Source organism: Leishmania braziliensis, chromosome 36, assembly GCF_000002845.2.
Source record: "Leishmania braziliensis MHOM/BR/75/M2904 complete genome, chromosome 36".
Lineage (NCBI taxonomy): Eukaryota > Euglenozoa > Kinetoplastea > Trypanosomatida > Trypanosomatidae > Leishmania > Leishmania braziliensis.
Window position 1 is genome coordinate 2,383,689 of NC_009327.2, and position 23,322 is coordinate 2,407,010.

General features: G+C 57.7%; 5 protein-coding genes across 5 annotated transcripts; all 5 read right to left on the bottom strand.

Annotated features, from left to right (window-relative positions):
- Positions 1 to 321: 321 nt before the first annotated feature.
- LBRM_35_6520 (conserved hypothetical protein) lies at positions 322 to 2,520 on the bottom strand (the record flags this gene model as incomplete). The annotated part of the gene is made up of 1 exon (XM_001569215.2): positions 322 to 2,520. The coding sequence occupies one exon, from the start codon at positions 2,518 to 2,520 to the stop codon at positions 322 to 324; it is 2,199 nt and encodes a 732-aa protein (XP_001569265.2).
- A 1,767-nt stretch (positions 2,521 to 4,287) lies between these two features.
- LBRM_35_6530 (conserved hypothetical protein) lies at positions 4,288 to 7,983 on the bottom strand (the record flags this gene model as incomplete). The annotated part of the gene is made up of 1 exon (XM_001569216.2): positions 4,288 to 7,983. The coding sequence occupies one exon, from the start codon at positions 7,981 to 7,983 to the stop codon at positions 4,288 to 4,290; it is 3,696 nt and encodes a 1,231-aa protein (XP_001569266.1).
- A 1,172-nt stretch (positions 7,984 to 9,155) lies between these two features.
- Positions 9,156 to 13,658, bottom strand: LBRM_35_6540 (putative flagellum transition zone component; the record flags this gene model as incomplete). The annotated part of the gene is made up of 1 exon (XM_001569217.1): positions 9,156 to 13,658. One exon carries the CDS (start codon positions 13,656 to 13,658, stop codon positions 9,156 to 9,158), a length of 4,503 nt encoding a protein of 1,500 aa, XP_001569267.1.
- A 2,478-nt stretch (positions 13,659 to 16,136) lies between these two features.
- LBRM_35_6550 (putative ADP ribosylation factor 3) lies at positions 16,137 to 16,673 on the bottom strand (the record flags this gene model as incomplete). Its single annotated transcript, XM_001569218.1, has 1 exon — positions 16,137 to 16,673. The coding sequence occupies one exon, from the start codon at positions 16,671 to 16,673 to the stop codon at positions 16,137 to 16,139; it is 537 nt and encodes a 178-aa protein (XP_001569268.1).
- Positions 16,674 to 17,580: 907 nt separating this feature from the next.
- Positions 17,581 to 19,806, bottom strand: LBRM_35_6560 (conserved hypothetical protein; the record flags this gene model as incomplete). Its single annotated transcript, XM_001569219.1, has 1 exon — positions 17,581 to 19,806. The coding sequence occupies one exon, from the start codon at positions 19,804 to 19,806 to the stop codon at positions 17,581 to 17,583; it is 2,226 nt and encodes a 741-aa protein (XP_001569269.1).
- Positions 19,807 to 23,322: the final 3,516 nt, after the last annotated feature.

Sequence of the window (23,322 nt, forward strand, 5' to 3'; positions counted from 1 at the left end):
CCGCTTTGGGGCCATTTACCGCTGATCGCCGCAGCTGCTGAAGCCGCTTTAAAGTGTTAGCTGCGAAGGTGAAGCGTTCCAAGATGCCTGTGTCCACTTCTCAACAGTACCACGGCAAACTCACACGCAGAGAGACAAACAAAGAGGCAGAGGGTCATGCACATAACCCTAATCCTTTCCGCTCTTCTTCCCTCTGCGCCATCCGTAACAGGCTGCGCTCTGACCACACGAAACAATGCTGAGCAACAATACACGCGCACGCAGACTAAAACAGGAGTGCCGTGCGATCCCTGAAAAGCTGACAAGGATGTCACACGTAGCCTACACATGGCGCTCTTGAAAGCGCCTGAGGTAGTGCTCCATCGTGCGCGGAGTCAGTTGATAAAACAGAAGCTCATTATCCACCATCCAGTGGAGCAGCGGGAGCGACGCGAAGCGGATCCCGTGTACCGCTGCCATGTCTTCCATGGCAGCGACAAGTGTCTCCACTGTCCCGCCGGCGACGCCGTCCGCCACCTCCACGATGCCACCAGCAGAGGGGTCTAGTCCGAGAGCCGCGATGGACAGAACGTTGAGCTGATCTGGTGATTCGATGGCGCGGCGCAGCAAACTTTGGCATGCCACGTCCAGCACAAAGAGAAACGCAACGCCGCACTCGGCAACGCATATGTGGCTACGGCTAGCAGGCGTGGGGAGGCCAGGCGCAGAGGACGGCACCAGCCAAGCCGCACGCATACTTTTCACAAGCGACTGCACGGTTGCCGACCTCGCTACCTGTTGCCGTGACATCGACATCTCGCCATATGTGATCCACCACGCCTGCGCAGCATCGTCGCAGCTGTCACCCTCGGCGTGTGGGCGCAGCAGTACGAGCGGGGCAAGATGCGTGCGCTGGAATTGCTCCACAAGCACCTTTCTGTGGCCTTTCCCGGAGGCAGATGCCATGAGCCACTCCCATGAAAAGACCACCGCAGCAGACATCTCCATCCCTACACTGTTTGTCCGCGTCGTCACGCACGGGCGGCGCCACGCATGCGCAGTGTAGAGCTCAGCAAGGGATGTAGATGCTGGAACATGCGGCTCCAGAGCGCCGTCTGTGACAACCTCTGGGGTGCGAACGTCACTCACCTCGACAAGCTGATGCAGCCAGCACGGGTCACATGGGTGGAGCTTGGACGGGCCAGCCTCGTAGTATGACTGCTGCGGTACTAGGCAGGCAGACCATCGCGTCAGCGACGCGCACTCAGCCACCTCTGCCGGTTCTCCGGGAAGCAATACAGTAACGCAGTGGTGACTGTCGGTGTCTGTCAAGTGCAGCGACGCGAGAAACTGCAGTTTCTCCTGCAGTCGCACATCTTTGGATAGCACAAGGACCACGTCTGCCGGCTGCTCGCGAATCTCGCACGCGAGGTCCGCCACCGACGTGCGCTGGAGTGAGGAGGGCGTGACGTCAACGACAACCGCTGGCAGAGGGGGAGCGGAAGTAGTTGTGTGTACGAACGCAGGCGACGCCACCGTCAGGTAGTTCTGCCGGCACCGGCGCACCGGTGCAGAGTGCATCAGGTCCGAGAGAGCCTGCTGTGTGAAAACGACATCGACTGCCGGTGCGAGAAGTAGGTCGCACAAGCACCTCCAGACCTCGCTGGCGGTGACGCAGGAGGACAAGCTCACGGAGTAGGTGGCAGGAGTTTTCTCGTGCATCAACCACCTGCCACGTCTACGTTCTTGCACCGACTTCCACCACTGCCTCGCCATCGCCCACACTGCATTAAGCCAGTGCGCCTTCTGAGCTGAGCTCTTCCCTGCTACTTCCATGGCTCTCTCCCCAGCACTTCCAGGTGAATTCATGCACTCCCTCAGCAGCGCCGCGGAAACGGCAAGAGGCAAGACGTGCAGGCGTTGTATGACTGCCGCAACAATGTGACTCGGCAGAGGAGAAGCGAGTGCGCCAGTGGCGCGTTCGCTTGCGCGACCTAGCGCCTGTAGGAGAAACGTACGCTCTGCCTCCCCGCGGCACATCGCCGTTACTGCTCGCGCGAGTCGCAGAACTGTTGACGGCGCCGGAAACACACCCACACCGATTCCGCTGAACGAAAGTCGCACACCACCTTCTGTGGTGCCGTTCAGCACCACACCAGGCCGCGCACGGAGTCGAATTTCATATTCAGTGCAGGCCAGCAGCAGCTCCGCTGCTGTGTCACGAATGACCAGCGGCGCCTCCACTTCAGCTGTGTGCAGCTCTGCGATGTACCTCAGTCGACGCACGGGGCCTTCTGTGATGCGCTGCAGTAGCCGCTCCTTGAGAAGCTGCGCCGCTACACGCTCCTCCATGTTAGACGTAACTTCAGTCCACCCCTCCGGTTCCAGGAAGGCACACGACGCGCCGGCTGCGCTTGTCGAATCCACACCGAGGCGCACGAGTCTCGGACCCTCCGGCAGAGCAGGTAGAGACTCGATAAATGACAACGCCTCGTGAAGGGCCTCCAGCAGCTCACGTGGGGCCGGAAAGGGTCGTGTCATCCTCACTTCTACTGCTGATCCGCGCAGACGGCACTGGAGAACAGGAGCTCTGCGTGATGTGCCGGTGGACAGCCTCTCTGGTGAGGAACGGCGCGCAGAGGATGTGAGTGGAGAGGAAGAGCAAGGGAAAGTGGTGGTGACATCTTCCACCGACGGCGTGCAAGCCGCTGTACTAACAGTAGGCGAGCTCGCCGCTGGGTTGTCGAGAACGGGCCTTGGTGACGCAGCAGCCAGTGCCACCTGTGGTGCTATGGGAACGACGGTATCATTCGTCGATGATGTTGCAGCGGGTTGGTGTGCCACAAGTGGTGCTTCACTACACCGCAATGCAGGAGTCAGCAGAGGTGGTGGTGCGGTATACGACGGTGTTGGGACCTCCGCCTTCGTCTCCTCTGCCTGGCCCTCCGTCTGCTCCACGACAGGGGCGAAGAGCGTGTTTTCCAGCTCCTCCAAAGTAAAGGCGATGTCGGACGCTCCGTGGGCATCGGAGGTAGCCTGCAGGTGCTGTGGCGTGAGAACGAAGGTCGGTGTCCAGGATTGAAGAGGCGGCAGGACTGCTTCGTGAGCTGCGCACGGTGCCGAAGGCAATGAAGGTCGTCGATGACGTATGCCAGCGTTCACGACCGGCACTGGTGTCGAGAGTGGCGGTGGTGCGATCACCGGTTTCGCCTCTATCAGACCCTCCGCGGGGGGTGGTGAGAATGCGGTGCCTCCTGGTGTAGCCCTCCTCAGCGCGCGAGGCTTCAGGCTGGCATTTCCCAGTCGCGAAGCGGGAATGGACACGCGGCCACGCTTCTGCTCACCAGTCACCTTTTTGCTAAGCTCGAAGATGTCGTTCAACAACGTGTCGACCTCGCCGGCACCACGGCGTCGACGCGGGTGTGGTGGTTCGCCTGCTTCAGGCGCGGCGCGGTCGCCTGGGAAGAGCGGCGCAGTCGTATTTTCAGGGGCACAGTTATCGGAAGGCGCCGCGCTAAAGGGCGCCTGGCTTAGCGAGGCCTGCGTTCGACAGAACCATGTGAGCGTCAAGACAGGGCGGGACGGTCGCCGAGACAGCGTCCGCTGGGTGTGTCGTCGCATTCACGAGTATGCAAATGATGCGCAGTTCTTCGCTGTCTTCCCTCGCTTCGATTTAAACAAAATAAAGTAGGGGGCGCAGTGCAAAGCGCGCTCAACGCACGTATAACCGAGAAGAGCGCAAAGCGAGGGTTGGGACAAAGTATGGAAGTTAGAGAGAAATCACAGGCAGAGACGTAGAGGACAGAGAGAGAGAGAGTCTGTGTGTCTGTGTGTGTGTGTGTGTGAGCACCAGGGGAAGGGGGCCCACGTGAGCGCGGGCCTAGTGCACTGGATGGACATTCACGTACACGGGCGCAGCCACTAGAGTGACGACTCGATTCATGCACTCCTTAGTGCTCCCTTCTTTTTGTTTGTTTTGTTTCTCTGTGACCCAAGCTGATGAAAGCACTCCTCTGTTTGCACTGCGCCCGTCTCCCTCGATACGTCGCACCTGCACCCCACACAAAAGACTAAAGGCGCTCGGGCACCGCAGCCCGCCAAGCATTGTTGCGCTGTTGTCCTTCCGTTTTATCAAAACCACAGTGGAACGTCAAAAAGGACAACAAGAGGCGAAATAGGAAGGAAGGCAGAGCGACTATGAGACAGTCAATAGACAAGGCAAGGAGCTCCCTCCGCCCTTCTTTCCTGCTCTGCTCACCTCTCTGCTCTTGATGAGTCGTCGACATTGCCGGCGCAGGAAAGGACGCTTCACTTGGTTTCAGCGGCTAGCTGAGAGGAACTGGTGTGAGAAGGCGGCAGAAACCACTGCAGCACCGCCTCTTCGGAGGACACCGGCACGAAGGACTCACCGCCCTGCATCACAATAGACACAGATGTCGCCGCAGCACACTTGAGAACATCGTAACCGAACTTCTCTACGTTTGCCGTGAAGAGCATCACATCCGACGCGGCGGCAGCGCGGTCATCCTCGGCGGAGCTCGGGATCTGCACGGTTGACTCGCGCAGCATAACACTCAGTGATCCAAGCAGTGGCACCATCACGCCATCCATGTCCCCAGGTGGCAGCAACGGCCGCAGCACACGCATTAGCCGTGCCACCTCGCGGAGCATCGACATGACCCACTCGTTACCGCTCGCTGACCAGCAGCCCCTCTGCATCGAGGCCTGACCCAGGCCATTTACTTTGCGGTACACAAGAGACCCCACCTTCGAAAAGAACTCGTTGCGGTGTGCCCGGCAGTTGCGCACGACACGATTCCAGTCGTTTTTGACGAACATCTTTGCCCTATCAGGCGTTGGGTTGGCAGAAGACGAGTCTGACGGCATTGGTGCGATTGAAACGCCTCCCACAAGCCCCAGTGCGTTCGCCACCGCCAGCACGTCACGCGGCGCGTGGCCACGCAGCGAGGCATCAAGGAGATCACTTTGCATAGCAGCCGTCAAATGCGCCAACAGAGCAGGGATAAAGTCGATGAGAAACGCGACGCACTGCGAAGCAATGCACAAGTGCTGCGTCGTGATGGTGGGAAGAATACCCTTTTCCACTGCTCGTGCACCAAGTACCATGGCGGTCGTCTGGCCCTCGTACTCGTCAAGCAGCTCACTCATGCGCGACGCCACGTCGAAGGCGAGAAAGGGAAAGAGGGCAATATATTCGTGGTATTTGTGCAGCAGATCCATCAAAACAAGGAGTGAGCTTGGCACGAGACGACCTTCCAGCTCGTCAGTCTCGGCAACCGGCGCCACTTCGGTCGGGACGCAAGCGGCTTTACTGTTGGCGACAACGGCAGCACCGGTATTGCAGCGCACCCGCACGTAAAGCTTCGTGGCGCCGGTGCTGAGCAAATCATCCGTGCCGCCTGTATCCGCAGCACGAGGCGGGCTCCCTGAGTGGCGCTGTTGACTACAGCCGCCGTCGCTGTGTCCAGATATGAATAGTGCTCTCAGCGAGCGCAACCGAAATGTCTGTAACGCCGTCGCATCCATGGTGCACATGTCCTCTACTTGCTGCTGTATCGACTCGTCGACCGCTTCCTTGGCGGCCCACGTCTCCCCCTCTGTTACCATGATCACATTCTCTCTGTGGATACTGTGTTGGTAGCGGAAGAAGCGCTTGACGATCCGCTGAACAGTAGTGCCAATCACTTTTGTTGGACGGTAGACCGCAAACCCAGTTGGCTCCCAGTCAGCTGCAGAGGATGGCGAGTTGGGGCCGCTCGCTGTCGACGACACCAGAAAGCCTGTTGAAGTACCACATTCGTTGCCGCCCTCGTGTAGCAGTGATACCAGTCGGTCAGCCACGTCGCTTGTCACGCGCATCGGAAACTGCACACTAATGCGCACCAATTGCACCAACTCAGCCGTCGATGCCAGCTGTGACCCGTTGGTGTATATCCCCAGCAACGAGGCGATGAGCGACTCAGCCTCACCGCACACACGCCCAAGCAGTTCCCGCGTCGCCGTCTCAATGAGGATGTGGCGATTCTCGTACATGGCGAGCGCCACCCGCAGCTCGCCCGTGAGGAAAAAGCCCCAGTTCTGCGACACGCGCGTCACAAAGTCTACGAGCGCGTCCACAAACTGCTGCAGCACCTGCTTATATCCCTGAAAGCGGAGGTACTTCGCAAATCCGCTCAGCTGCTCGCGTGCGGCTGGCACGGCGAGAGCAACCCTATTGCCGGCAATGGTGAGCAGCTCATTCGCCTTGGCATCATCCAAGGTTCCAGTGTTCATAAAGAGACTGACAAGCGTCTCTTGTGCCATGACTAGAAGCAGTTCAACAATCCGAACTTGGTACAGGTGGTTTGCCCCGTTCAGCACACCGAGCCGCGTGACACTCTCACAGACGGCCGTCAGCCGCTCGCTTGCCTCACTTTCGTTGAGGTTGCTCACTAGCACACCGCAGTACTCTTCGAGCACAACTTTTTCTAAGGTCTTGCGCGCCTTCCTCACACGCCCCGGGACCTCTGCGAGGCACTTCAGCTGCGACAAGGACTTCCACGTGATGCCCTGCTCCGCATCCTTGGTGCCGCGCAGCACTGTCTCTAGATCAACCAGTGCGGATGAGATGGCCAGCACCTCACCAAAGTCGCGCTCGGGTAGCGCAGCCCAGTTCTCCACGTCCCCTAATCGTCGCAGCACTTGCTGCGCCGTCGTGGCGATTGCGTTTAACTGCAGAAAGTTCTGGCGCCGTCGGTAAAGATTGCCAATGCGGAAGTACTCGGCAATGAAGTGCTCACCAGCGCGCATGCCACCTTCACGAGCTACTCGCACGTTAGCCAAGACGGTGCGAGCGTCGCTGCTGAGCGAGCTGAACTGGCGAGAAGTGACGAAGAAGTCCTCGGAGCGGTACTTGACGTGCTGCAGCAAGCACTTCTCCACAGCCGACTCCCACGCACGCAGCTCCTTATTGCGACTCTCCAGATACTCATAGTCAGCCGCAAACGTGCCGCCATCCACAATCTGCGTCGATGTAGCCGCTGCCGCAGGCGGCGACGTTGACGTAGCAGCAGGTAGCGACTCCCCCACGGCGTTCGACAACATGTCCAGTTCAGATGCTGTGTCGTACGACACGGCAAAAAACTGCGTTGGAACACTCGTGGGCCACGGACTGCGGTCCGTCGTCGCGGCACCGCCACGGTGTTCGTAGTCCCCTTGAAGGTTAGTTGTGCCGTCCTCCCGCCACTCCCTCGCATCGTTCGCGATCCCCTCGCGTCGATTGGCCTGGTAGGCCTTGGAGGTAAGGTTCACGTAGCCGCTGAAGTCTTGACTGGGTGGGTACTCAGCGAGCAAGGCGGCAGAGGACTCGGGCCCGGTCTGTAGAGCCAAATAGGACCGAAGCATGTCATCCAGCTCGCCGACATGGCCATTGAAGTCGAAGGCAGCGTACAGCTTGCCCCCTAACCAGGTGGTCCAGTCCACATTCGTGGTCGACTCACCTGGGTCGTTCAGGATTGAGATGAAGCTCTGTCCCACTGAGTGCTGTAGCTGGGTGAAGTGCTGCTGGGAGACGGGGTCAAGGGCGGCGAAGGGGGACCAGTCGTCGCCATAGGGCGACACGACGCCTTTCCGTTCGTTCTCCTGGTGCTCGATCTCATCAGCGGCGCAGTCTTCTTGAAGCTGCGTGAAAAGCGCTTCCGGCACGCGCAGCTTCTGCGCTGGAGACGAGCCCGAGACCTCGCAGAGCCAGTTGCGTAGCTGGATTCGTAGCATCGAAGAGGACACACCATTTCTTATTGACTCCTCCACGACCAGCGAGGGAAGTCCCAGTGCGTGGGCGATGCGGACATGGCTAAGTCCGTGGTGGACAACCAAGTGAGCGCAGATGCTAGCAGCGGTGTCGTTACCGGGGCTGACAGTGGTGTTGAGAGGTAGACTGGTTCCTGTAGAAAAGAGCTGCGTCGATGAGGTGAGCTCATGGCTTTGCTCTCGATATGACGTCATGCTGCGCTTCTCTCGCCTCGCTACCTTCTTCACCACCGACCGTATTGTGCAAGCGCGGTGCCACTTTCAGCTTTTCTTTTTTTTTTGTGTGCTACCTCTGTGCTCTTGTCACCTTCAAAACTAAGTCCAGCAAACGAAGTGCGAGTGTCTCCACAGTTCGACAGTGATGGTACTTGTATTCCTTCTGATAGTTGGTGAGAGGGTGATAAAAGAGGGAAACAAATGGCGTCCTCTCAGTACAAAGTGAAATGCGGGAAGCGTGTGTGTGTGTGTGTGTCTGCCCCTCCAGGGTTTCACGTTGGTTTCGGGTGCCCTCAGGAGTTGCAGGTACTGCTTTCAGCTGCGGCGGTGGCGGCCGAGGTGGTTCACCCGACAACCATTCACACTGCACTGCGCGCAGCCGTACACAGAAAAGTGGCGGTTGAAGAAGAAAAGAAGTATTCAAGTGGCGAATTAGAGGCAAGAGGAAACGACGGAGCGCAGTATGCGAGCGAACCAACTGAGACGAGACTCGCAGCACTCCTCTTCAAGGGCTTCTATACACCTTCACACTCGTACGCACTGCCATGTCATGACCGTGGGGGAAGGGGAAACGGCGGAGGCAGCGTGCAGCAGCTCCACATGTAGATAGGTCTTTTGACTTCGGGGAACGAGGGAGGCGCCAAGCAACAGAGTGCGGATGCAACGCGGATGGCATGACTGTGGCACGCGCTGAGCCGCTTTACGCCCCTATGGCAGACACAGAAAAGAAAACCATCACTATGCTGAGGTAGGAAGGCACCCCCTCCCCCCCCCCAGATACAGGCACGGCGACTCCAGCGAGACGCGTCACCATAGCCCGTATGGGCGGAGTGGTGGTGGTATGCCTTGCTACAGTGGGGGGGGGGGGGGGAGGGGGAGGTCTTTCTAGCGTCCATATCAAACCAGGTCACTTCTCACGCGCCATAAGAAAAGGAAGGAAATCCTGCGTGATTGTGGTGTGGTCGTACGTGCGAGCATGGTGTGCTCATAGACAAGGTCCTTGGGCACGCGGTGTTAGTCTCTACAAGCCTGGACGACTCAGGGTGTTGTCGTCGGCGACACAGCGGAGAAGCCCCATGCAAGGGTATGGATTTCGAAGCTGCATATTGTCCCGAGCTACTCTCGCTTTTGCATCGCCACGGATGAGGTGCCTACGTGGAAGGTGGCAAAGGCACCGCCACTCGAGGAGGGAGCGGGAAAAACTTTGGCGGTGATGGTGAAGGTCGCGCTGCTCGCGGAGACGCTGGTATCGCCACTTGTGGCGGAAAAGGGACAAAAGGTGACGCCGGAGTCGCCATCGTGATCGCCGCGGCAGCGGGCAGCGCGGGTAGCTCAACGTCGGTTACACCAGGTTGTGTTGTCAGTGCCTCTGTGGGCGGTACCGTGGGGCTTTGGTCGCTCGGCGGGGTGGCGGACTCAGCGTCCCCCGCCTCCAACTTTGCTTCGCCCCTGCCCTCAGGGTTAAAAGACAATGGCGTGTGCTCTTCCTGCGGGAGTGACTTCGAGATTGGGCTGAGGTTGGCAAAGTTTGCGCGAGACAACGCAGTTGCCGCGGTGGGGGAGAAGGCATCCCGATCAACACCAGCTGCAAGATCAACTTGCATAGTCTCACTGGGTACTGGAGCCTTCGCCACTGACACATCTTCACTTGATGCCATGCCACAAGCGCTACCGATGGGACCAGCGTAGGGAAGCTCACGTGCAAGTGACACTTCTCGCTCACGCGTCTCAGCAGCGACACGCTCGGCAGAGATGCTGGATGCCATGTCGTCGACACCGCCCTGGTAGGATATCCCCGTAAAGCTGCTACCGCTGCCTAGATCTGATGCCCTCTCCTCGCCTCGCCGCTCGGCATTTGCAATACCTGCGGTCGGTGCTGCACCAGTGGCCCTTTCGTCGTGGTCCTCATCCCCCGTGAAGAACACGGATTTGCTCGTTTGCAACGCATCAGTGCGGAACGAAGGGGATGGAGTCTTGCGCACACCAGCCGCCCCAGCGCCCATAAGAGCACCCCCGCCGCGGCTGATGCTCCCAAGCGCCTCGCTCGGAATGGCGGACGCCGCACTACCGACGTCGCCACCAACAGTCACAGTGGTGCTCGATGATTGTCGAGAGGATACCAAAGTGCTCTGCATGTCTTCCAAGCGGTGACGCTCCGCAAGCGGCCCCACAAAGTCAAAGGAGGCGTTGCCAGAGTACTGGTGGGCGAGATCGAAGCTTGTGTTGTGAATGTTGCTGTTTATACGGGAAACCATCCCACCGCGGCTCACTTCGGCTCCACTGCCGTTGAAGTGGTCATCGTTAGCAATGCCCGTCAGCAGAAACGAAGTGGCGTGGCGTGGCGGGTATAGGTTGGAGGCAACAACTGGTGTGAGGGCAGCAGGGGGCGGGATCGGCACACCGTGCTTGAGGAGGATCGTCGGTGCGTTGGCGCCAGGGGAGCGCAAGAGTGACAGAGGAGATCTGCGCTCATTTCCGGGCAGCGCCACCGTGGACGGCGCCGTCGCATCGGGATCGGGGAGAGGCAGCGTTGACTGCATAATAGACTCGACCAGTACCGGCGCTCCAGAGATAAGGCTGCTGCTGGGCGTTTCTACACGGCCCTCTTCCATTTGCCTCACCGGGACGCCGTGGGGCTCACGTGCGTGGAGGTCTACGGATGGGCTTGCTGCGTCATTGCTGACGTCAGAGGGCGGCGAGCCCAACGAGGACAGGGAGGAAGAGGGTGAGAATGAGCCGCTGCTCGAGCTATTGCTTCCGTTCTTGGTTTCGCTGGTGCTGGGGAGCGTCTGCTGTGTCGTAGTGAAGTCTGTAACCGACTCGGTCGGTTGCAAGCTCATGGGAGGCGAGTGCACCACGACTCGCAAATCGGAGGAGAACAAAGGACCGGTCGAGGAGGTGCGGTTAATGAAAATGGAAACTGGGGATACCATGTCGACCTGTTGCGCGGGGAGGTCAATGACGTAATCCTGGGCGTGGGCGGAGGAAGTGTTCGTTGTGCTGGTGGCGGACCGCTGCTGCTTAGCTGCGCCCTCGGCACCCAAAGTGGGGTGGGGGGAAGAATCTGCAGAGGAGGCGATGGAAGAGTCTGAATCGGGCGTGCTAGGCTTCTCTGCCATTTTCTCGTCTCTGCCTTCATCTTCGCTGTCGCTGTAGGCTTCCTCGGCGCTCGAGGAGGCCGATGTGACACTCATTTCGTCGGTTGCAGTAACAACGTCGTCGTCGTCGCTAGCCAGCTGCTGGAGCGCTAATATGTCGCTCAGATACTCACTCGACGTGGAATCCGCCGAGTCGCCGGTGTGGCTACGCGATGGGTGCGTCGGCGCGGAGGAAAGTGACGTTACCTCGTCGTTGCAATCGCTCGTAAGGGAGTTATTGCTGGCACTGCTGTCTATCGTCTCCGACATGGAGGACAGTGTGGAGTCCCCCGCGTCTCTGTCGGCGTGAGTGGGAGTGTCATCTTGCGCAGCTGTCGGACTCGCGACGACTCCCGCACTGTAGGACGACGCTACACCCTCCAGGGAACTGGCTGTCCGTAGCAAAGGGTCCATCTTCGCATGTTCGGTGCCTGGATGGCGTAGTAACGCCGGGGTAGCTGCCGGTGTCCGCGCTAGTGACGCCTCGCCCAACGGAAGACAGGATTCAGCAGCCGTGGGTGGCTGTCCGTCGTGCGATGTTGGCTGCGGTAACGCGGTTATATTCAGTGAACGGGGCGCGAAGAGGTCGTTACCCCCTGCTCCAGCCTCGGGTCGCCGCACTAACTCGAGCAACCGCTGCGCCAGCTCCTCCTCAAGCTCTCCCGCATGCTCTGCTTGCTGTGCATCGAATGCCTCTCTCTGCACCCCCAGCAGGTGCTCAAGGGTGGCCACTTCCTTCCGAAGCCTCAGTATCGTCTCCTCGTGTTGCGCCTCGCGATCGCGTGACATGGCGTGTTGCTCTGCAGACAGCCTCTGATACTTTTGCTCCACAGATTGAACCATCTGCTGCTGTACCACGTTCATCTCGTTGCGCAAGGCTGCCTCGCTTTGCTGACGCTGTCGAAGCAGCTCGACGAGATGGTCACGCTCGTCAATTAATGCGCGCAGCGTGGTGGGTGACGCTTGCGTGTCGAGCAGTTGGTGAAACGCCACCAGCTCTCGGTCGCAGTCGAGGAGGCGGGTCTGAGTGGTAGCCAACTGCTGCTGAGCACGAGCGAGTTCCTGCGGGAGCTGCGCCAGAGCCCTCCACTCCGCCTGCATGGCGCTGTAGTGATGCATCATATCCTCCAGTCGTCGCTTTGTTGTGATGAGTTCCACGTCAGTCTTCTCGTACTGCTGTGTCAACAGCTGAAGACGCTCTTGCAAGTTACGAATGGCGTCGTCCTTCTGACGGAGAACCCCATCATCGATGGAAGGTACCAGAAACGACGACACCGCACTACTACATGGTATTAGGCGTAATGTGACAGGGTCGTTTATCATCTTTCCATTGTCATGCTGAGGGATGCCTAGGTCAATTCCTGAGCCACCGGCATCAGGCTCCACCTCATTGGCAGACGCCAGTGACGTAGCCACAGCACTCGCCTGTGTCCGATATCGACTAAGCTCTCCGCGCACCGACTTCAGCTCTTGTAGTAAAGCGTGCACTTTGGTGCGGTGAGAGCTGCGGCGAAACCGTTCTGACTCCGCCCGTAGCTCCTCATTCTGCTTCAATAAGAAGTACGCACGGCGCTGCCAGTACTCCCTCGGACGGAGCTGTTCTACAGAGGTGGCAACTCCCGGCACGCCATCACCCGTCGACTTGCGGCCTGCGGTCATTGCGGTTGCTGGGTCAGCAACGCCGGACGCGTCAGCGTCTTCGTCGAGCATGTTGGCTGTGACGCCGTGCAGAGAACGGAGCAGGACATGCGCTCGTTGCAGCTGCTGTTGAAGGTTCTGCGCCTCCCTCTTCTTATCGGTCAGCTCACGCGTCACTGCAAGCCAGGCATCCTCTGTGCGCAGCTGACCGCGATGAAGTTGCTCCGCGCCTGACGTTGTCCTCATCGGTGACGACATGGCACAGCGAGCAGAACACACGCGCGAGCGCAGCTGGTGGGGCAGCGGCGTATGCGCCGAGCACAGGGCAGATGGAGCGACAGCGGGCGGTGCTTTGCTTGTTAGCCTTTTCGGTCTGCATGGCCCTTGTTCATCCACAGTGGGTCTTAGCGCCGATGATCGTGGAGGCGAGGGTGTGTGAATTTCAAACGTGTCGGATACACGTATACGGCCATCCACGCCACCGTACAGGCACCGGAGTTGACGCGCTGTCCGTCGGTCATTGTCTTTGCGATGGAAACGTGCAACAGCGGTGGTGGCTTGTCTGCATGGAGCATGGATGGCATGGGGAAGTGAACCAGCACGCGCGCCCCGTGAAACGTAGCTCTCCAAAAGGGAGCATGGCTGTGCAGTCTTCGAAAAAGTGCCATTAGGGGACGAGCTTGACCAACGCTCAGCCGCAGCTGTAGATGATTCATTGTCTATGCCACCGCCGAGGTAGACCCGTTTGAATTCCGTCGAGCTCAGGAAGCGACTGCCGGGTAAAAACTGCATTGCCTCCTCAGCGTCCGTGAGGGGAGAGCGAACATAGATACCTTCCCTGGCCCTTTCTGCCGGGTACAGGTGGTGCGGTGTTGCCATAAATTTGGTGGCAGATGACGTAGCACCTAAAATGGAAAGAGGAAAGTTAAGCAAAAGACAGTTAGGTGAAGCGAAGCTAACTGGCTGAGAGCGCTGCGCTCCTTTGTGGGTGCACAATGTCGGCTATCCCTTCCTCTGGCTCTCTTTCCGATACACAAAAAAGGGAGAGCGCGGAGAGTGTCGATACAGAGGGTGTCACATGGGTCTTCAGAGGCGGCAAGGAATACGAGAGGGGTAGGAGAAACGCCCCCTGCCGTTTAGTACCGCGGCGAGGTTTGTCTCGTGTAGAGGGCGAGGCAGCCGTCGAGATGCCTGTGATTACGATACAAATGTTCACGAAGAGCAAATGTGTGTCGTGCCTGTCTCGATGGGTGGGAAACAACGACGACTCAGGGACGTGCTCGGAGACAACGGAAAGGGAAAAAATATATATTAAACAGGCACGTGCAGGTAACCTTGTCGCGAACTGAATGAAAGGGGATGGAGGGAAAAGTCATACAGAGGTGTCGCGATAATGGTGTCAAGGTGGTGGACAACAGTAAAAGAGTGAACGTGCCCATTGGTGTAGAGGATAGAGATGGGAGAAAGGAGAGTAAGGATGCCAATTTTTTTTTAGTGTCTATATCTCGCAAACATGTCGGGTTCGCGTTTCGGAGCGAAATGTCTGAAGGGAGCCACCCAAGACGCAGAGCATGTGACACTTGAACACACACACACACATAGAAAAGCATGAGATGTAACAACCAGTAGACCTCCAAGGGTAATGTCGAAGAGCTCAGTAGAACGATGCAGTCTGTGAGCACTCGTTTGTTTCGAGTGCACGCCAATCCCTGGGTATGACCGCGTAAGCCTTTCGTGCAGTGTACATATTTGATCTGTTTGCCGCTTTTCGTGTTGTTTCTTCTTCTTTGTGTGCAACAGGGAGAAGGAGAGGGAACATCGTTTTCCGCTCGACCCACCGCACTGTCACTGCTGCGTCTATCTCCCTGGAATTCAACGCAAGGCCGGCATACAGACACAAGCATGCGCACACGCACAGGTGGCGGGGTGCGGAGGGGAGAACAATTCAGCCATTACTCAAATATGTTTGAGCTCAAAAAAAAGAAAAATGAAATGGGTTATAGAAGTGTCAGCGTGTGGAGGATGATGAGTGAGTGAGTGAGTGAGTGAAGAGGAGGGGAAATCCGCATCGAAACCGAGGTAAAAGAGAGAGAAAAAGCACTGAAGCGCTAGTACTCCGCACGCGAAGCCAGAGAAACAGTGCTCAAAAAAAGGGGGTTGGCAGACTGCACCGCACGCACCTTCAGAGAAACATAAGTGAAACATAAAATAAGGAGCGCGATGTTCATACTATCTCCCAAACTCACACCCACTCACACTCCCCCCGCTCTGCATCTCTCCAACTCGACATCTGCTTGACACTCCGTCCTCACGCCACCGTGCCTTCGCAACGCGAAAACAAAAAATACACACAGAGAGGGATAAGCGAAGGTGAAGAAGAAAAGGGAAAAAGAGGAGGAAAAAGAAAGCAGCAGAGTGACATGAGGAAGATATGCTCCAGCTTGTTCACTCTCTCGCATACCACGTGTGCTAAATCTGACATCCCTAGGCCTGTCAAGGCCCCTCCGCATAGTGCGATGCAGCAGAAGACACGTAGTGGACCAATGCGCCCACTCAGCCAACTGAGCACGGTCTCTGTCTCAAACGCTACCCATCCCCGCCTCGCAGGCCGCCTCACCGCAGCCCCCGTCTTGCCAGTCGCCACCGGAAGCATCCCTCTTCGGGGTGGCTCAGGCTCCCCACGCCACTAGGCAGCGCGGGGCTGAGTGGGACGCGTTCGCATCGTGTTGACACTCCGCCCATCATATGGGTGGCACAAACGTCTTTACAGACGCAGGCCGCTCCAACGCTACGCCATCACAGGACCCGGCCGCCGACATCCGCAGCGATACATCGCTCTGACTTCCCCGACGCTGCAGGCACTTGGCCCTGTCAGCACCAGGGGGGACGGGCGCTGACAGGGCAAGGGGGGCTGCCTGGCGTTCCTGCGCAGAGTGGGGGCACTGGACCCTGGAAGCTGCGCGCTGCGATGCCCCCCATCACCATTGGAGGGAGGGGAACATGAGAAAGGCGGAGAAAGACGCTTGTGTCCATGCGCATAGGAGAAGAAAAGGGTGGAGAAGACGTTCAAGCATAGCACAAAACGCGTGTGAAAGGCCATGATAAACCCGGCGCGTGCAGTGCAAAGAAAGGAAGAGTAGGTGGAGCCCTTCAATTCAGACACCACAGCGGCACACACACACAACAAAGTGTGGGGGTAATACGGCACAGCCGAGTAGTTTGCATAGTGCATTAAGAGGAGCAGAACAGCTGCACCAAAACGTGCCATCAGCTGAGCAAAGAAGTCGAGAAACATGGGAGAAGATGCCTCGCTTCTTACTGAGATGAAGGCAAGGCATGTAGCAACGATACCGCTGGTTACTTCTTCACCTGCTTCACAGCCCAACTGATGCCCTCATCCAGCCCCTCACCTGTCTTGGCTGAGCACGCCTGAATGTGCCAGCGCCGGTCTCGCAAATCTGTCAAATTGAGCGCTACAGTAATCTCTTCTACCGACAGCGCACCAAGTAGATCCTGCTTGTTCGCGAAGAAAAGCATTGGCACCCCAGCCACCTTCTCCTCCTCGAGGAGGTGCTCCAGCTCACAGCGTGCCTCGTGGATGCGTCGGGGATTGGCCGCATCCACAACGTAGATGATGATGTCGGCTTGTTTAAAGTACTGACGCCAGTAGTAGCGCGCCGCACGCTGACCTCCCATATCCCACACGTTAAGCTTGATCCCGCCGGAGACGAGCTTCTTAATCTGAAATCCCTGCGTGGGTGCAACGTTAGAGACGTCCTCGTCGCTGAGCTGACGCAGAATGCTTGTCTTGCCAGCGTTGTCGAGACCTAGGATTAAAACGCCAGCCGGTCTCCTGATGCGGCGGATACGCACCAAGAAGTCTAAGATCCCCATGACAGTCGCCTCTTCATCCTCTTCTGCAATGACCGTTTCACCCACGTCGGCACGGCAGCTAGTGTCTCCACTTCTGTCTGTCTTCGCCTCTGGCCCGACGATGCGTGTTGCACTTCAGCGTTAGGAAGAAGTGGTGGTAAGGGCGTCACCACACGGTGCGGTGGCCTTTGCAGGCGCATATAGTTGGAGCGGTGCCGGCAAGAATGTTGAGGAGGTACCCCTGCTTGTCTCGGATCTCTGTTGCGTCACCGCATCCACTTCTACAAAAAGTGGGAGGCGGAAAACCGAAAACGTCAGCGCAGAAAAGAAAGAAGAGGAGAGAGAGAGCGGACACGTGGGGAGAGTGAAGTGGCAAAGGTAATACGCTCACATACGCGGCTAAGCGGCTACAAAAGGGGGGGGGGTGGGGGGCTGTACACCACAGCAGCGTCTGCAACAGAGAGGAGAGTATTCTGCGCGCTAAAGAAGAGAAAAGAGGGATGCAAGTGTCGAGAGTGGTGAATCCCAGCATGGAAGCCGCAGGCAGTGCCCACCTCGAAGCTACAGACGCAGGCGCACAGGCACAGCAGCACACAACACCTCTCTTCTGCTATGCACGTGTATGTCGTGTACAGGCCTTTTGTGTAGTCGGAATACTCAACGCAGATACCCGAGCAGTTTGACAATTTTCTCTGCCGCTTTCACGCATATTTCCGAGTTGCCTTCTGCCCACCTTTCATCGTCGTTTTGTCTCCGAGGATGGATGGAGGTGTAGGAGAGAAGCAGCGGGGAAAGGTAGAGATGAAGAAGCATGCTGGAAGGATGTGTGAGAGCGCTGCTAGCTATGTAGGACACGCCGCCTCTCCCTTCCCCACCCATCCGCCTTCCTCGCCTCTTTGCAATCACTCCTATCGCAGCAGCTGCATGCCTACACGAGAACCAAGTCAAAACTTCCATTATCCACCTTCTCCGGTGTCTCCGTCACGGCGGTCGTCGCGTTCCTGTTTGCCGCATCACGGTGCTTCTTTCGGTGGTGGTGGTGGTGGTGGTGGTGGCGCCCACGAGCGGCAGAGCTGTCAGGCGCCGAGTACGGCAACTTTTTCGCGCTCTTTACCGACAGCACCTCCTGCTGTGCGGAGTCGAGCTGGGTGGCGTGTTGCAGCACTGCATCGTGAGAATCACCGCCTGCAGTGGGGATAGACACATCAGCCGTGAGAGCAGCCGTCATCTGCGCGAGGATGGTGGACACGTCAACGTGAAAAACAGGGTCTGGGGCCGCTGTTTGACCAGAGATGTGCATGCTTTCCCTCCGCACTACACGCTGTGTTGTCAATGTGCGGGCGGTACGCAAGACAGGGCTTACGGACTGTGGTGCAGGAGAAATTGGTGTCGCAGGATCGCCCTCTGAAGCCTCGTCAGTCAACTCGCCTTTCTCTCTCTCTTCAGCGAAGAAGTTGTCCACAGGCACACTCACGTCGTGCACCATATTGGTAGCCAGAGAGACTACCAGCTCCTCTGCTGGCGGTCGCACAACCTGGGGAGTGGGCAGTGGGGAAGGCGGCTCCGTCGACAGTGGTGGAGGCGTCAAGCCAGAGACCCCTGTGTTGGCACAGGCAGCAGCAGAGCTGTTTTGTGCCAGCCCTTCGTGAGCTAGATTTGCGATTGATGGCGCTGCACTAGGGACGACGGGCAGATGCGCGGTGGGGCAATATGTTGTCCCCACCCAGCCACCGCCGCTCGTCGTACCGGATACAGAGGAAGAGGACGAGTGGGGTGACGACCTACCCGATGCAACGGAGTCGCTAGCGCCCAGAAACAGTCTCATGGCCTCCGAGTCGCTTATCGGGCGGGTGCCCGAGGTCTGGTACGGGTTGGTGACTTTCCCGTCACCCTGAGCGCCGCCTGTTTTATTATGAAGAGTAGCCACGACAGTGCTGGAGCGGTGCTGCACTATCAGGCCGCCCGAGTCTGGTTGCGACGCTGGCGTCGTGCATGTCTTCGCCTCAGGAGTCGCTAGAAAGGAATGGTGTGGTGCCTGTGCAGCATCTCTCATTGAGCTGGGCGCTGCAGTATTCAATGCATACCCTGCAGAAGTGTTGGAAAACGGAGGCAGTGATGATGCTTGGGTGTGTGGCTCAGTTCTCAGCGCCTCAACAGACGGTGCCGTCCCTGACGCGGGCGATTGGTCAGCATGGGTGCCCTCAACTGATGCTGGGCCGACTGGTGGGGTGGGTAATGATTGGCAATCAGCAATAGACACGGCCTGCTGACGCGCTAGGAGGGCTAAGAGTTCCTGCACTCGCACCTCCTCAGCGGTGATGCGTACCAGTGTGCTGGCCACGTGCAGAGCTCGCAGGACGCCCAGCATTCCAGCACCCGTCTGAGCGCTCAGCACCGCCGTCATGGCACGCACCGAGAATTCAGCTGGAGCCTGGCGACCCTCTAGCACGCGATGTATAAAGCCTGTGGTAGCTCGACGCACCCGGTTACACCATGACTCCACCTCATCCAGTGCGACGGTATCGCTGGTGGCAGTAAGTGGCCCCACATCGGAGAAGTTCAGGGCGTACAGGATGCAGCACGTGGGTGGAATGTGCAGAGTTTCCTGCTTTGCGTACTCCCATGAGCTGCGCTGACGAGGGTCAATCATGAATATAACGAGTTGGCACCTCGAGTATATGTCCAGCAACCGTGCATCTGTCGCCAGACGCAGAATCTCGTGCAGCTGTACTGTCGAGACATGGGCCGCCACTTCAGTGCCGGGGTTTTCGGACAATGAAGAGGCAGATCGCTGGCGACCCTCCTCAACTACCTCCCAGATGTCGACCTTCGTCCCTTCGTGCGGGGCGCAAAGCTCCCCTTGCAATCGCATTGTCGAAGCGATAAGCTCGGTAGACGGGGTGTAGCGCACCGGCAGCGGGTGGCCGCTCAGACGCGCCAGCAAAGTGCTCTTGCCGGTGGCGCGGGTGCCGCGCAGCACAACCTTCATGTTGTAGCGTGTGCCTCTCTTCATTTCCTCCCGCACCTGAGCGGAGAGAGGCCACAACCCGCTGCCTAACTGCTGGGCCGACGCGCCGCTGCCACCTCTCGGAGTGTAGTCGGCGGAGGCGGGAGAGGGGCCCCAGAGAGACCACATGTAGCTCATGAAGGACATGCCTGAAAAGGATCAAATCGCATCGGGGGCATCGGACTTACCTAGAAAAAAAGGGGGGCTGAAGCAGAAAAAAAGAAAAAAGACACGTGCGGAGCGTTAAAGGTGAGCAAAGCAGAGGGCAGACGAGTCCGAGGAGAAGACACCACACCACCACAGCGCGCACAAAAGAAGAAAGAGAAGGCCACACTGAACAAATGGAGAAGACAAACGCCAAATTAGGGTTCGGCTCGTGGAGTCGTGCCACACAGCGCACAACAACTTTCCTTTTCAACGTTGATTCCCTCTTTGCGTGCAGTAGCCAATGAAGCGGGAGTGCGTGTGCGTGCGTGTGTCCACGGGAAAGGAAGAGGACGCGAGGGTGGGTGTTGACGCGGTGCTTTCGTCGTGCGGTGAAGTTGTCGAGATGGGCTAACACGCGCTGAGCGGCTGCTGTCCCTCTCCCTGCCTCATAAAAAGTGGCCCTCACCTTGTTTGTGTTAGTACGTGAGAGACACCCCTCAACATGGGCGTCAGCGTACCGGGCGAGGGGGTGAGGGAGAAAACGAAAAGTGAGCTTCTCTTTTCCTTGTGGCCAGCGCTACGGTCGTGTAGTGACACGTCCGCCCACTAGTGAGGAGGTAGGGAAACACTGTGAAAAGGCCAGTGAAGTTGCACAGTTGGGGTTGATCGAGCACGTCATTCAATACGTCGTGCAAACCATGCGCCAGACTACACGGTAGTGCCGATGAAGAAACACATGAGCAAGGAAGAGAGAGATAGGAGGGAAGAGAGGAGAACAGACGTATTGGGGAGAGGAGTAGTCGTGGCAAGAGGAAGCAATGTCAGGGGGGAAATCAATCACGAGCTGCACCAGTACACACACACACACACACTCGATGGAGTCACTAGGCAGTGCACTTTCCAAACAGAGGGAGTGACTCAGGCGGCGGAGGTGGACACTAAGATTACTAGACTTGCATGAACCCGCACAGTGACCGTAGGGTATCTCTTCAGCGCCGGCAACAAGAGCATGGCGCGAAGCCAACTACAGTTTTTGCAGAGAGCGTCTCTCCTCCCACTCATGCTGGCTCTCACAAAGGGCACGCTCTGACTTCTACGTCTGTGTTAGCAGACGCGGGGATGTTCTGCTTCCCTTCCGTGATGGCTGTGTGAATGCACGCGTGGGTCTGTGCTTGTGCGCGCACGCAGACAATCGCACTTGTTTGGAGTAAGAGAGGGTGGCGAGAACGACACGGAGTAAAAGCCCATTGCGAGCATGTACAAGAACAGAGGCGCCACAACATGTAGGAAAGCAGCATTAGGATTTACACAGAACGAGAGAGAGAGAGACAGGGAGATCGATGAAGACCTAACACGGAGAAAGAGAGAGAAAGGGGGTCATGAGAATGGAAAGTGTGGGAATGGCCTCAGAGGAAGGAGAGCCCCTAAATGGTGTTGGCGTTTACCCCTTCTGATTCGGTTGGTGGTGGGCAGCGGAAAGTAGGAAACGACACACATTCATGCACATCCACAGTCGTGCACACATACGATGCACAACAAAGGGAGAGCGAGATCAAGAGAAACATAAAACGGGGAGAAGAAGGAATGCACCGTATCCCACGCTGGACGGATAAGCAAACGAAAAAGTATACACACAGGATGACAAAGTGCACAACATAAGGCAAGAGAAGGAGGGGAATGGGGGTGACGGTTGAGTGCACAGTGGGGTTAGTGAGCAGAACAGATGCGCTCTGAAGCCGCTGGAGGTAGAGAAAAGAGAGTAAACGTATAGAAAAAAAAAAATAATGCCATGTGGCTGTGCGGTAGAAGACGAGGGACAAAAGGTCGGGATGCGAGTCTACAGCTCAGGAAAAGCCGCACGCGCTATTCTATCGTCTACGCATGTGCACAAAGTCGAGCAGAACAAAAACGACTCCACGACCGGAATTCCATGTCCTCCCCCCCCCCTCCCGCTTCCGCCGCTGCCCCCTCGCTCACGCTACTCCGGCGCTGTTCTCAAAATTTTGATCTTCTTCGACTGACTGATTGAAAGTAATATCCTCCCTTTTCCTACTATTTGGTTTTCCGCAGTGGGCTTAGTGATGGCGCCTCTCGATGTTTGTGGGGGCGTGTGTGCATGTGTAATCAGCCTCTGGCCCTCCCTGCAAGTCCGGCAGGCACCCTGTGCAACATGTGAGGCGGGCCAGAGTACTACTCTTCGCTACGACCAAGTGCTTGCGCATCCTCTCAACTCTCATTAGGTAGTACCCTGGAAGCGTGCCGCCTCTCGTTGAACGCATTTTGCAGGTTTCGAGTACCTTTTGGTATTCGTGAATATGAGACCGAGAGAACTGACATGAGGAACGTCTCTGGGGGGTTTCTTTGTTCTGCCTCCATCGCGCGCAGCCGCATGCATCATCTCCCGTGTGCCTGTGGCACACGGGAAAAATGTGTCGTTGGTGAAACAACGCCGGACTCTGGGTCTTTCCATGTGCCCTTGGGTGCGAATGAGGCCCTGCTGGCGCGTGTGGTCGTCTTTGCTGCACGGCGTTTCGTAGCGGTTCTGCCCGCCACAGAGACGGTAAGGAAGGTACGAAAGTGTTGAGAACGAGGGGAGAGAGGGTTATCGAGTTCGAAACCAACGATACTGCTTCAGCATGCCTCCTCTCCCACAAACAAGTCAACACGAAATACGCCCACAACCACACCTCACCTATACCCGTGACACCATGGACAAATCCTGGTCGTCTAACACGAACCCCCCAAGCTGTCCTGCAAGGACCATGCGCCTCACGAGGTCTTGCCATCCTTCTTCGTCCCTTCATCCGATGGGTGCTGCGCAATCGGCACCAGGTGGACTCGGATGGCCTGCATGCCTCGATCCGAACGAGCCGCTTCCAGGGCCCTGTTCAAGAGTAGAAGTGGCAGCATGTCACGCGGGTAACAGAGAGTTTCCCAGGCGCATCCCGGACGAACCCAAGGAGAAAGCTGTCCCGCCTCAGATCAGGGCCCTCGGAGTTCCTGTGATCGACCTGTGTGCCATGTTTCTCCCTGATCCGCTTCCAGTCGCGGCATCCCACAGTATAGCGTGGGGGATTTCTACAGCGGGGTCTGGAGGACATGATGGTGTGATTCGGGGTGATCATGTCATGCCTTCGGCATCTGGGCCTCGTCAACCCAGCCGGCCGAATGTAGGAGATGCCGCACATGGCGCACACATCCACTTTGGGGCTGTTCGGTATGAATCCCCTTACATCTTTTTTCGTCTGGCGTTCTCGCTCAGCTGGCCTCCGGATGCCGTGTAGATGCGACACACCACACCAGCTGCTGCTTGACAGTCCCTGGGCATCGCTCTCCCACCACTGGCTTTTTGGACCTGCTCCAAGACGACGTTGTTGTTTGGGGGGTCTCGCTCTCTGCATCTCCCATTTTTGTCGATGCCATGAGGAGCGTGTCTGGGTGGCGTGCCCGCGCGTGCGTCGGCAGGGAAGAGGATGCTGCAGTACGTCCACGGCAGCAGGGGGCATTCCACTCTCT